The sequence below is a fragment of the Schistocerca cancellata genome, chromosome 9 (assembly GCF_023864275.1).
Source record: "Schistocerca cancellata isolate TAMUIC-IGC-003103 chromosome 9, iqSchCanc2.1, whole genome shotgun sequence".
NCBI lineage: Eukaryota > Metazoa > Arthropoda > Insecta > Orthoptera > Acrididae > Schistocerca > Schistocerca cancellata.
Window position 1 is genome coordinate 144,095,935 of NC_064634.1, and position 12,991 is coordinate 144,108,925.

The 12,991-nt window shown below is 37.6% G+C and overlaps 1 protein-coding gene across 1 annotated transcript in view; it reads left to right on the forward strand.

The window, feature by feature from the left end:
- Positions 1-9,866, forward strand: part of LOC126101443 (lysosome membrane protein 2-like) — a 225,405-nt gene extending 215,539 nt beyond the window's left edge. Inside the window, exon 10 of the mRNA XM_049912098.1 lies at positions 8,830-9,866. Coding sequence (XP_049768055.1) covers positions 8,830-9,015 — 186 coding nt within the window. The 3' untranslated portion in view covers positions 9,016-9,866. The remainder of the gene's footprint in view (positions 1-8,829) is intronic.
- The last annotated feature ends 3,125 nt before the right edge of the window (positions 9,867-12,991 follow it).

Here is a 12,991-nt window from a genome sequence, read left to right on the forward strand (position 1 = left end):
GGACTGAAGAACTTTTAGCAAACAGAGCACAGCCATCATTCTGAAAAGAGATAGATCTTCAGAAATTAAAGTAACTTTGAGTGTGCCCCCAAGACCATGTAATGAGACCATTACTTTTCAAGATATATGTAAATGACTTAGTAGATAACATCAGAAGTTCCATGAGGCTTTTCGTGGATGATGCTGTTGTACACAGAGAAATTGAAATGCTATAAAATTATTGTGAAATGCAGCAAAACCTGCAAAGGATTGACACTTACTGCAGTGAATTGCACTTGAGTCTCTACATAAACAAATGTAATGTATTAGAAACATATAGACAGAAAGCCCCTTTACTGTATGATAACAAGACTGCAGAACAAACATTGGAAGCAATAATTCCAAGAAAAATCTAGGAGTATGCACATGGTGTGATATGAAGTGGAGCAGCAATACGAAAATTAATTTTGGGTAAAGTAAATACCAAACTGGGAATCATCGGTGAATGTAACTCGTCAACAAAGGAAGTAGCATGCAAAGCATTCATTCAAGCAATCTTGAATACTCCTCATCATTCTGAGATATGCATCAGATAGGACAGATAGAGGAAATAGAGAAAATCTCAAGTAGAGCAGCACATTTCATTACAGGCTCATTTAGTTAGTGCAAAAATACCTTGGAGATGCTCAATCAACTCTAATGGCGCACACAACAAGAGAGGCATTTGGCATCATGATAGGGTCTACTGTTAAAATTCCAAGAATACACATTCCTAGAAGAGTCAACCAATGTGTTGCTTTCTCCTACATATGCCTCACAAAAAGTCTGTGAAGATAAAATTAAAAAGATTTGATGTCACATGGAGTTCTTTCCATGAACCACACACAACTGGAACAGGAAAAGGGGGAAATGACAGTGGTACACAAAGTATCCCTGATATACACCATAAAGTGACTTCCAGAGTATAGATGTAGATTTACATGTAAAAAGCATGTTCAGATTCTGAAGTACATTCAAAAAGATTGCCAATTTGGCAGAACTCACTTGTGGTGTTGGAAACTACACTGAGGTGACAAAAGTCATGGGATACCTCTTAATATGGTGTCGTATCGTGTTTTTCTCAGTGTAGTGCAGCACCTTGACACAGCATGGACTCAACAAGCCACTGGAGCTCTGCTGCAGAAATATTGAGCCACGCTGCCTCTATAGTAGTACATAATTGTGAAAGTGTAACTGGTGCAGGATTTGGGCATGAACTGACCTCTTGATTATGTCCCATAAATGTATGGTTGTATGCATGTTGAGAAAATCATTCACTTGAATTCTCCAGAGTGTTCTTCAAACCAATCATGAACAATTTTGGTCTGGTGACATGACGCATTGTCACCCACAAAAATTCCATTGGTGTTTGGGAAAATGAAGTCAATGAATGGCTGCAAATGGCCTCTAAGTAGCCAGATATAACCATTTACAATGAATGATAAGTTCAGTTTATGACAGGACCTAGTCCATTCCATGTAAACACAGCTTGCACTGTTATGGAGCCCTCACCAGCATGCAAATGCCTTTTTCACCCCTTGGGTTTGTACCACACTCGAACCCTACCATCAGGTCTTACCAACTGAAATCAGGACTCATCTGACCAGGTCACAGTTTTCCAGTTATCCAGATTCCAACCAATATGGTCATGAGCCTAAGATAGGTGCTATAGGCAATGTGCTGTTAGCAAAGGCACTCGCATCAGTCATCTGCTGCCATAGCCCATTAACTCCAAATTTCAGTGTATTCTCCTAATGGATATGTTTGTCATACATCCCATATTGATTTCTGAGGTTGTTTCACAAATTGCTGTTTGTTTGTTAGCACTGACACATCTACACAAATGCCACTGCTCTCAATAATTATGTGAAGGCTATCGGCCACTGCTCTGTCCATAATGAGAGGTGGCACCTGAAATGTGGTATTCTAGGCATACTGTTGACACTGTGGTTCACAGAATATTAAATTTTCTAATGATTTCCAAAATGGAATGTCCCAAGTGTTTAACTCCAATTAACATTCTGCATTCAAAGTCTGTTAATTCCTGTCATGCAGCCACAATGACATTGGGAACCTTTCCACATGAATCACCTGAGTACAAATGACAGCTCTGTCAATGTACTGCCTTTTCATATCTTGTGTACATGATATTACTGACATCTGTATACATGCATATCAGACTCTATGGTGTGGTAAGGTTGTGAATAACTTGAGTGTGCGTCTCTGCTGCCCACACACTGTCCTTGCCCATGAAATACCATACATAGTCATCTTCATGTCAGAAAAATGTGCTCTTCTGTGAATTGCAACACAGACCCAACTGTTGTATCTGAGTGAGCACTCAGCAGAGATTGCATAAATAGTTCTCTTGGTCTGTTTCTGTAACAAATAGATCATCCAAATAATTTAAACAATTTTGCAATATTATATAAAGGTAGAAAATAGCTAGCACAGATATATTTTTTTTTAAATCTATGATACCATTACTAGAAGACTGGCAATGGGGCAGTCAGATGCATTAAAGAGCATGACAAAGATATTAAGGCCATTGTGTTGATGGACTACCAAGACCCATAGATGAAGTGTGACAGCTTTGTATGCGGCTAAAGCATACCACACACCAACAACTGGAACTGCTCATCTGTATTCTACCAATGAAATGGTACAAGGTAGGAGAGGGCTGGAGCTTAGTTGTTTATAGGTCTCCCTGTGATTATTGTGACAACTGATATGTATGTGCACCCATATCCACCCACCAAGAGCCCATCTTGTGTCATCTAGATGACATCAACTTGCACCAGTTATGGAGAACTTTCTACTGCTGGTGCTGAAGCACACAGGTTAGATACCTGGCCATTCACAAGTTGTAAAAGATGCCCAGTATTGGATGAAAGCTTTGTGGTCATGGTGGTAGAAACGTGCAGGGTAGGGCAGGAAGGAAACTCTTGATGATGCTTGTGCGTTGGGCTGGCCTGTGGTGCCTAGTGAGCATGAGGGCCTGATGTTGTAAAGGCATAGTTTGCAGATGACAGGGTCAACAACCAAGCTCACTTTGTCATTTTGAAAGCTTGCACAATGACTGGCACTGCTCCCCACTGAGACTGATAATTTGAGGATGTCAGCTTGGATTTACTGAATGGAGGTGTCCTGAACCAGCCTGTCTCAGATGAGGATATGTTTATACAGTTTGTCACAGATACCCACCACATAAGTTAATTTTCAATACTGACTGATGTCCTGCAATTTGGTGGCCCATGGTAAGTATGACAGTACAGGTTGTTCAGTAATCTTGATCTCTACCAATACATTGTTGTTGTTTTTTTTTTTTTTTTTTTTTTTAATAACATCAAGCCCCAGTAGATTGTCATATCCACAATTCTTGTGGATTTTTTTATGCTCCATAGCTGAGTAGTCAGCACAACTGACTGCCCTGTGGAGGACTTGGTTCAATTCCTGATACTGCCAGGTGGGAAGATTGGTACATGGTGCACTCAACTTTAAAAAACCAACTGAGGATTTACTCAAACAATTAGTAGTAGTCCCAAGGTCAAGAAACCCATCAGCAACCAGGAGAGTGCTGTGTTGATCACATTCCTCTCAATACTGCGTCCAAGGATGCCACTGGCAGAGAATGACATGGTTGTCAGTCAGGCCAGAAAACGGAACCTGGCCTTTTGGGCAGTGGTTTGTCAAAGGTTGCATGACCATGTTGTCACATAAAGTTTAAGCAGATTTTAAGTGACTGAAAAACAAACAAGAACTTCCCATATTATTTGTTCATTATCATTCAGCACCAATAAAGACATGCAGGATGAGCCAAGTAATAATAAAACTAAACTCCATCTGAACAGGCCATGAAGGCCCAATGGTACTGACCAGACACTGTGTATCCTCAGCCCACAGGCATCACCAGATGTGGATTTGTTTTGTTTGCTGATGATACGAACATTGCAATAAATAGCAAATCAAGTGTAGTCTTAGAAAGATTGGCTAGTAAAATATTTGTGGACATTAATCACTGGTTCCCAGCCAATTCTTTGTCACTAAACTTTGAAAAAACATGCTAAATGCAGTTCAGAACTTCTAAGCAGTGTCCCACGAGTACATGCCTAACATATGATGACAAGCAAATAGAAGAAGTGGACAGTGTTAAATTCTTGGGATTACAGCTTGATAATAAATTCAACTGGGAGGAGCACACCACAGAACTGCTGAACTGTCTTCACAAATCTCTATTTGCAATGCGAATTGTGTCAGACATAGGGGATATAAAAATGAGAAAGCTGGCATACTATGTTTACTTTCATTCCATAATGTCATATGCTCTTCAAATTACTGATGGGATTTTATGATACATAATGGCACATGTTCTGTGACTTTACATACCCTGACGGGCTGAATCGAGACTCATCTGACGAAATGAAAGACTAGCTGTCAAAAAGTCGTGGTGTCACTTCAATCAGAAACCACCAGCAGAACTCAGCAGGCAAAAGTTCTTCTGGATGCATTAAGTCATGCACAACAAAATATTCTACCATCAGTTCACCTGTTCATTAACAGGGATCAGTTCCTGATCAGTCCTACAAATATTTCCTGTGTCACTTTTATTTGGCCCAACCTTTATTAGTCCACTTCCGCCAGGTTAGTCAGTGTTACCATCATATGATTTAATAGAATTAAATCATCGGAATCAGTGTGCTACTAACCATCCTAACAAACTGAACAGTCTCTAGAACTGTCCGTAACTGGGCACATTAATCTATAGTGGCTTAATACAATGGCTCATGACATCATTCCTATGGCATCAAATAAGCCATGTATCATAATTACAAAATATCTAAAAAATCAAATGTATCTTTCTACAATTTCCAATGTCACTTAAGGCAATTTTTGGTATGATTCAGTGGATCAAAATAGTATTTTGGACCCATCACAAATCGTTGGTTTTACTTGAATGCAAATTCTGTTTATAATATTTTGAGTGGATTGTGTTGAATGGATATAAAAAGGCTGAAAATATTAATCTTTTAATTAATGCTTTATCAATATCATTTAGGACACTGTCACATGTATGAAACAAACTACGTGTATTAAAATGTTTCAAACTTGTTCATTTACTGTAATACTTCAGAATGCTTTCAAATAAGCTGTTTAAAAGTAACTCAAGCAGTGCTCTCATATCATGCTTTACAGGATTAATTCATGGAAGCCAATTTTTTCATGTGATTTGGCAGATACTTGCAATTTTGCTTTTTCATTATGTAGCTGGACTCAGCCCAAACAGTTACTGCTCATACCAGCTTTCATAGGACACCCAGTGGCAACAGAAAGCATCAGTTTGTTTCCCACTGCAAACAAAATTATTTTTAAATCAGTGTTTTATGCGTCCATTCAATAGAGCAGTCTAGTCCAGTATTCATCTTATTGATATGTATTAAGAGAGAGAGTAAAACACTAAGAATAAACAGTACTCCAGCACCAACTGAGCAGTGCTACATGCTTGGTGGTAGCCATCAGTGCTGGCCAGGACATTGCTGTCACTGCTGGAGTGCTGGTTATTCTTTGAGTTATAGAGTCCCTGTTAATACACATTGATAAAACAACTATCACACTAGACTAATCTGGAACTGCTCTATCAAACGGGCACATAAAATTATGCTTCAATAAGCATTTTGTTTGTAACACTAAAGAAACTGATACTTTCCATCAATACTAGTTGTCTCATGAAAGGTGTGTTGAGCACTATTCATTTGGGCTGAGTTCAGCTACAGATTGCAAAATCAAAATTCCAGATATCTGCTGAAACACTTGAGAAAATCCACCTGATATATGTAAAAAATAAAATACACACATGTACTTAACCAATCACCTGCATCCCCCCACCCCCTTCCCCCACTACTGTTGTTGTTTGAGGGCCAGTTAGTGATATTAAAGAGTAAGTGATATTTCCTGCCCCAAGTTAATGGCAAAGACATACTATGTATGAACTCCAGTCCTCAAGGTTTTAATCAGATATTGAGAGGCGTAAGTGTGGGCTGGAATGAGGTGGGTGGGGCTAACTTTGGACAAGTCAACTGCTACTATTCATGCAGGTGTTGAAATAACTGCTGTAGTTTCAAATTTTATGCCACTGCATACCATAGACTTACTTTCTGCAAAAAGGGTTCTCAAATCCTCTTCACCAATTTGCTGTGACCTAATGCAATTGATAAACATCCATCCAGGGACAATTAGCTTATTTTATACTAGATATATATATGCATATAAAAACGGATCCTTCTATCAAGAAAATGTGAGCACTATGACCTTGCTGTTTAGTGCCATCAGCCATAAATCATCATCGTCATTATCATCAAGAAAACACCACATTATGTATTAAATAATACAGTAGTTCTAGACATTAAATATTCTGGGGGGTGTTCAGGCAACTATTTAAATCCATCGCCAGTCATTAGTAACACTGTGGGAGAGGAGTTAGTCTGTCAGGCAAGTATACTTCTTATGAGCCCTGGCAATGCTTCCAAATTAATCACCTGCTGGTGAGTGCTGTGGGTGGAGTCAAAGCCCATGAGATGCAAGAGGGTGAAACAGCAGTGCTGAAGTTTGAGGTAGACACTGCAATGATGATAGCAGATTCCAGTGGTCCACTTTGGAAGGTTCCATGATGTGCACTATCTTTGTTCCACTCTTGGCCAGTCTTACTGTCCTTCCATAGTTTGCTTTGGGGCAGTTAGAATGATTGGCCTTAGTGATATGCTCTTACCTTTGCACATGGTAGAGCTGTGGAACCACACTGTACATGTCATACATATCTATAGTTGTCAGAAATGTAGGAGTATTAATAGGATGAAGAGTGGATGGAAGAGAGGGACAACAAGTTGCAGTTAGAGAAAGTAACTATTCAACCTTGATGTTTCTCCTTCCATGTGAATGTGGGGATATTGACGTTAATTATAACTAGTTGTTAGTATAGTGCACAGAAGTTATCTGCAGTGGTTGCTTATGCCTGTTAATGTATAACTTGACTTCTTCCACATCTGTGAAGGATCTCCTATCTGGTGTGTTTTACGGAGTACAGTCTGTGAATAAATTAAACTTAAATAGCAAACAGTAGCTTTGACATGTCTCTGTGTAGGAGATTGTATTCTAATGCTTGACTTTTCACTTGAGCCAAATGATTAACTAATATGTGGTATCTGTAGCATATACAATTTCTGTATTCAACCTTTAATGAAGAAATTGTCTAATGAACATTTGAATGTGTCAAAGTATGTGACACAAGTAGCTGAGTGGACTCATTTTGTTTGAAGCACTAGATACAGCCATATTTAAATTCTTTCTATGATTATATACACTTGAATTCCTTCCATATTTAAATTCTTTCTAGGATTGTATGCACTTGTACTCCATGCATGCTGTTTCAGCAGTCTTCTGTCTTCATCATCACTCACAGTATTGATCTCATTCCCTTAGCAACAGCTAAAGAAGTCAAACCAGGGGCATCAAAATTTTTGTTACTCTTCTGGCAGCAAATTTTTCAATTTTTCCACTGGTAATATTCACAATGAAAAATAAAATAAGATGAAGTAACTGATGAGTACAGCACCCTGATGGTTTCCAGGTTAAATGAGATCTTGAAAATTTCACAAATAATATTACATTGCTTATTTGCCCGTGGGACGGCTGAAAAAATGTAGATACAATTATGTTAAATTTATCTTTCTCACTTCATTAACTGAAGTGGTATGATTTACATTCTTACCATTGCATGCCAGAAGGCTGGAAACGAGTGCAGAGTCTGAAATATGTCTTGTTCTGTAAAGTAAATAAATATGTTGCATTGGAGATCTAAGAATGATATTCAATAACTACCACAGCAAGTAATAAGGTTAGAACCGGAAGTTGTGAAATTATATTTATTTGCATAATCATGTGGATGAAGTGTCCTGCTCAAAGCAGAGTAACTTTCCAGTCACAACCACTGGCAGTAACTGCAGAGTCAGGAATAAAGGACATGTTGGAATAATTTGTAGTTGGTCAACAAATGAGAAGAGTTCACAGAAAGACTTACTGTTTAGTAGAAATCATAACAGTGAGCTTTTATTGAAAATAAAAATTTGTTAGGGCAGTTACAATTTAATTCTTTTGGCAATGGAGCTTAATGGTACATTACTAAATTGTGTTGCCAGGGAATGACATGCATGTTGGCCCAGCAGCCTTCTTTGTTTTATTAGCAGTATTATGCCAAGGCATTAAATAAATTAGAACCATCAGAAAAGGGGGGAACGTAAAAGTGAGATTTAATGTGCCTCATCAATATCAAACGTGCAATATCAGAAAGTAAGTAATTTTAAATGGAGCAGAATTGTGGGTCCTGAAGAATGGGGTTTGTCATACTGCTGCATTTTGGTTTAGACAGGATGTAATGTTATGATAGTGATGTTTGTGCAGTTCCAGTGGATACAATACAGCTGTATGCAACAAAAAGCAGGTGCTAGAGATTACAATGTAGCCACAACATAGACTGGCCTCATCTTGGCCCATAGCCATAATAGTAGTTTTGGCAGCACTTACAGACACACACACACACACACACACACACACACACACACACACACACACACATACTTTTATTATATATATTGCTTACTGTCATGGAATGTCCCTTATTGCAGTAATAATTAAATTTTCATTCATTTTATATTTATTATACATTGACATGAATGAATCTACAGTTAGTATTTCACTTTCTTCATACTACAATTTACTATCAAGCATATGTTACATAATAATCATCACTGTTGTTCACAGGGCCTGGATGATTTACCCAGTGACTTCCAAAGTTTGTTTGTACATGTGACGTATAGTGCTCGTGTGCTTCAACTCATTCTGCTGTATGGACTGCCCACTTTAAGTCTGGTCTTCTTGTACCTGTTATGGCGACAACTGAGGTTGTGTAGGGGTAGTCAAATACTAGTGCCAACCAGCAGTGCATAATTTATTATGTCAGTATGTGAAACTCATTACTTTTAATCAAAGAGGACTGTTAACATAATGACAAAAAACTGGTTTATGTAAAGTTTAAATTATGATACAGGTATATATTAGCAGTCATTCTGAAGATGCTTGCAGATTATGGATTGTGAGCTACAAACTTGTACTCTGCATCTTGTTTCTTATGACACTGTCTCAAACTATTCGTGAACTGTTGTTTGCTTTATTTCAGTATTTTTCATGACATTGCATTTTTTGAAAATATTTTTGTCATTCTGTAAGTTACTTATAGGCAGTTAGTTTGTAGTCATAACATACATGTCATTTAGATTCAAGTTCAGATAATTGCTCAATACATTTTTGTGTTGTAATATATATTTTTGAAATGTACAAACTATACTTTGTTTTTGTATTATATAAATCATTTGTTGTGTCTTGTTATTGCTAAATGTATTTTTTTTGTGTTATTGCTGTGATTTGTACAAAGACTTCCATTGTTGTTTGTGTATGTCTCATGTTTCTTGTTACGTTTCACTTCCCATTTAAGATGCCAAAAGCTGATGGCAGACTTATAATGACAATACTGTGTTTAAACCAAGCTTGAAACATATAGGTGCCTTTTTACAGTCTGTTCTTGTACAATAGATATAAGTTTTACAAATTTTAAGCACTTAATACATCAGAAAATAAGGTTTTTACATACAAACTGAGATGTTTACATGTCAGATAATTCTTTTAGGGCAAATGGAAAATATTCCATAAGACAACTATTTAGCTTTGTGATAAATCTACTGTGTTACTCTGGCTGGGCATCTTGTTGGTGACTGAAGAATAAAATGGCCCAAACACATTAACTTTTGTGAATTTCATTTGATCTCTTTCAATAGCAGATCCTGCCACATTTTACAGTACATTCACATTTTTATTGTGCACTTACTAATCAGAAACCAAATGTATAGACATTAGATTTACTTTTGCCAAGATTACATAAACCACAGACCGACGTTAGTTTTAAAAATATGGCCTCTAATGATATTACAGAATTCATTATGGGACTAAAAAGTGTCAATTCCTCTGGTGCAATGGCTATGATTCTAGCAGAGCATTCAAACATTGTGCTAACTTGTTTGAGCAAATGTGCACTTGTGATAGTGAGTTGAAAATAGAACAAAAAACTCTAAAAAGAATTTTGTTTTGTAAGCAAGCGAATCAAGAAGAAATAATCAAGAAATAATAGTTCCTAGCCAACATTATGAAATGAAATGGAATACAGGAAAATGGTTGAAGCACAGAAAATTAGACTTACACAGTTGTTAGTTAAATGAATAAACATGCATTTAATTTGTAACAACACATAGCTGTTACCACTGTAACAAATGAAAATTGCATTCTTAACCTTCACGATTGGAAGACGAGCTTAGTTGTAGTCTAATGATTTCACTGTTTAGAGGGAGATAAACTGATGTTTCAGTGACCATCTTAAGCACACTAGTGTATATATATAAAATCAGCCAGTTCTATCACTTAATGATGAGGCCTCTTTGAGTCATTGTGTAACAAATCATCACAGCAAAATCTTCCATTTCTTCCGATCCTGAACTTCTCGTTGCCAATTGAATCTCACTGTCTTCCTTATATCTCTGTCCCATCTGTCTGGTGGTCTTCCTCTAGGTTTTTTTTTAGTAAATATCTCAATGTGTTATTATTATTATTGATGGGAATATGGAAACACCACACATCCATTATCATTAGGGAAACAGTGTTATTATTATTATTATTATCAATGGGAATATGAAAACATCACATTCATTACCATTAGGGAAATACTGTAATTCTAAAATGAACATTTCACAATTAGCAGTGTTGGGATGAATCATGCAAAACAACAGTTGTAAGAAAGGTCGTGAGTGTTAAGTGCAACAGCCTGCTGTGACTAATTATGTGCTTACGCTGTATGTGCTGTTCACCGGGAAGAAACTAGTCACTAGTGGAGTAATGTGCCCATAAAGGCTCCACGTACATTTGTATACATATTGTATTTTCTTCTTGTGTTATTCTAAAACTGTATGGCAGACATATGCTTCTGCTCCTTATTGCAGATTATAACTGGGCTGGTGTTGCCACTCATAAATATACTGCTAGATATTCTGGTCAACATCATCCAGATGAAAATATGTTTAGTTGTCTGGAACTTCATCTTTGGGAAACAGGTTCTCTCCTTCCACCGTCATGTGACAGAGGTCAACCACAGATTCAGTATACTCCAGTTACTGAGGAAGCATACAGTGAAGTACACATAGTGTAGCAAGGCAGCTGTGTGTCTCACATTGCACAGCCATTAGCATGCTGCATGAGCATGTGCTGCATTCCTGTCATTATTGTTTAATGCAACACCTTCATCCTTCAGACCACTATCTGTGAAAGCAGTTCTGTAAATGGTTCCAACAACAACAGGAAACCAATGATGATTAGCTAAACACTGTAATATGGTTGGTTGAAGCAGCAGTCACTCTTGATGGTGATTTCAACAAGCAAAATGCCTATCATTGGAGTGACATTAACAGACACATCATCTGCAACCATGGATATCGAGTTTGCTTTGGCATGAATGTCTGGGCCACAATATTGGGAGACAGGAGTTTGGGTCCCAACTTGTTGCCTGACCAGCTGACTGCATGAAGGTATCATGCATTCCTCTCAAGATATCTGGCTGAGGCACAGGAAGATGTTCCTCCTCATAGTTCGATAGAGGTTATGGTTCCAACATTATGGTGCAACTCCACACTTTGGAAATAATATGTAATGACATTTAGACCCAACATTTTCAAGGAAATGGCTTGGATGAGGAGGTCCAGTTGTATGGCCTCCTCATTCACTGACCTAAATCTTCTGGATTTCTTTGTGTGTGGACATTTGAAGGAGCACATGTATTCTACTCCACCAATACATGTGGAAGAACTGATAGCAAATGGTCCTGCTGCTCTTGTATCTATGAATGCAGCCATGTTCTGAAGAGTCCAGAGCTGTATTATCCAACAGGTAGCAATGTCTGGATTTGCAGGCAGGTTGCTTTGAGCATCTGCTCTTAGGACAATGCATTCTTTTGTAAGCATCATACGGTCATTAATATGGAAATTATTATTGTCACTGGTTGCTAATTGTTACATTTGGGCATACATATGGCATGTAGGACAAATGACTAGTAGGTGCTGAGTTATTTAACTGTGCAGTCACCTTTAGCATCTCAAAATTGATAATGTTTTTGTAGTTTTTCTGTCCTATGGTAGGTCATTTATTTCAACTGTCTATTTATAAATTGTTTGACCATGTTTTTGTTATGTTCACCATTACAAAACCCTGTACTATGTAAAAGTTGCATATGTGTGGCTTAATAAATGGTGTACACTACAGTGTTATATGGCAGAATGAAGCTGGGAAATAAAAATAAATATGAATCGAACAATCGACTTCCTTTCTGCTAACACAAAATGCTATTCACTGCATCAACTGTGTAGAACTACACCTATGTGATCACAGTGTTCCCATATTGCCAATATTTAACATCCATTTACTGCCAGAAATATGCACAGGATGAAATTTTGTGACAGACATTTTTGTAGTTCTAGTATGTGAGGAATCACACTGTGAAGTCTGAGTGCAGGACAAATGTCACATAATTTGTGTGGTTATTCCACATGTGAAACTAAACCAGAAAAGTCCTTTGAACATGTGTACAATTTTTGATCATTACGGAATTGGAGTGGGTTGAAAAATACACATCCATGAATGAATATGAAAGCAAATGTGATTATTACTTAATGAAATGCTGCGTAGGCACCGTGGCAGACAGAATAATGGTGGGACAGATAACTGTTGCATCCTAAGTGAGGTGTGGGTGTTTTCCAACAGATGGCAGCACTGTGAAGTTGCACTGAGGCAACAGCTGCAAACATACCCAGTGTGCAATTGTGGGCTGGAT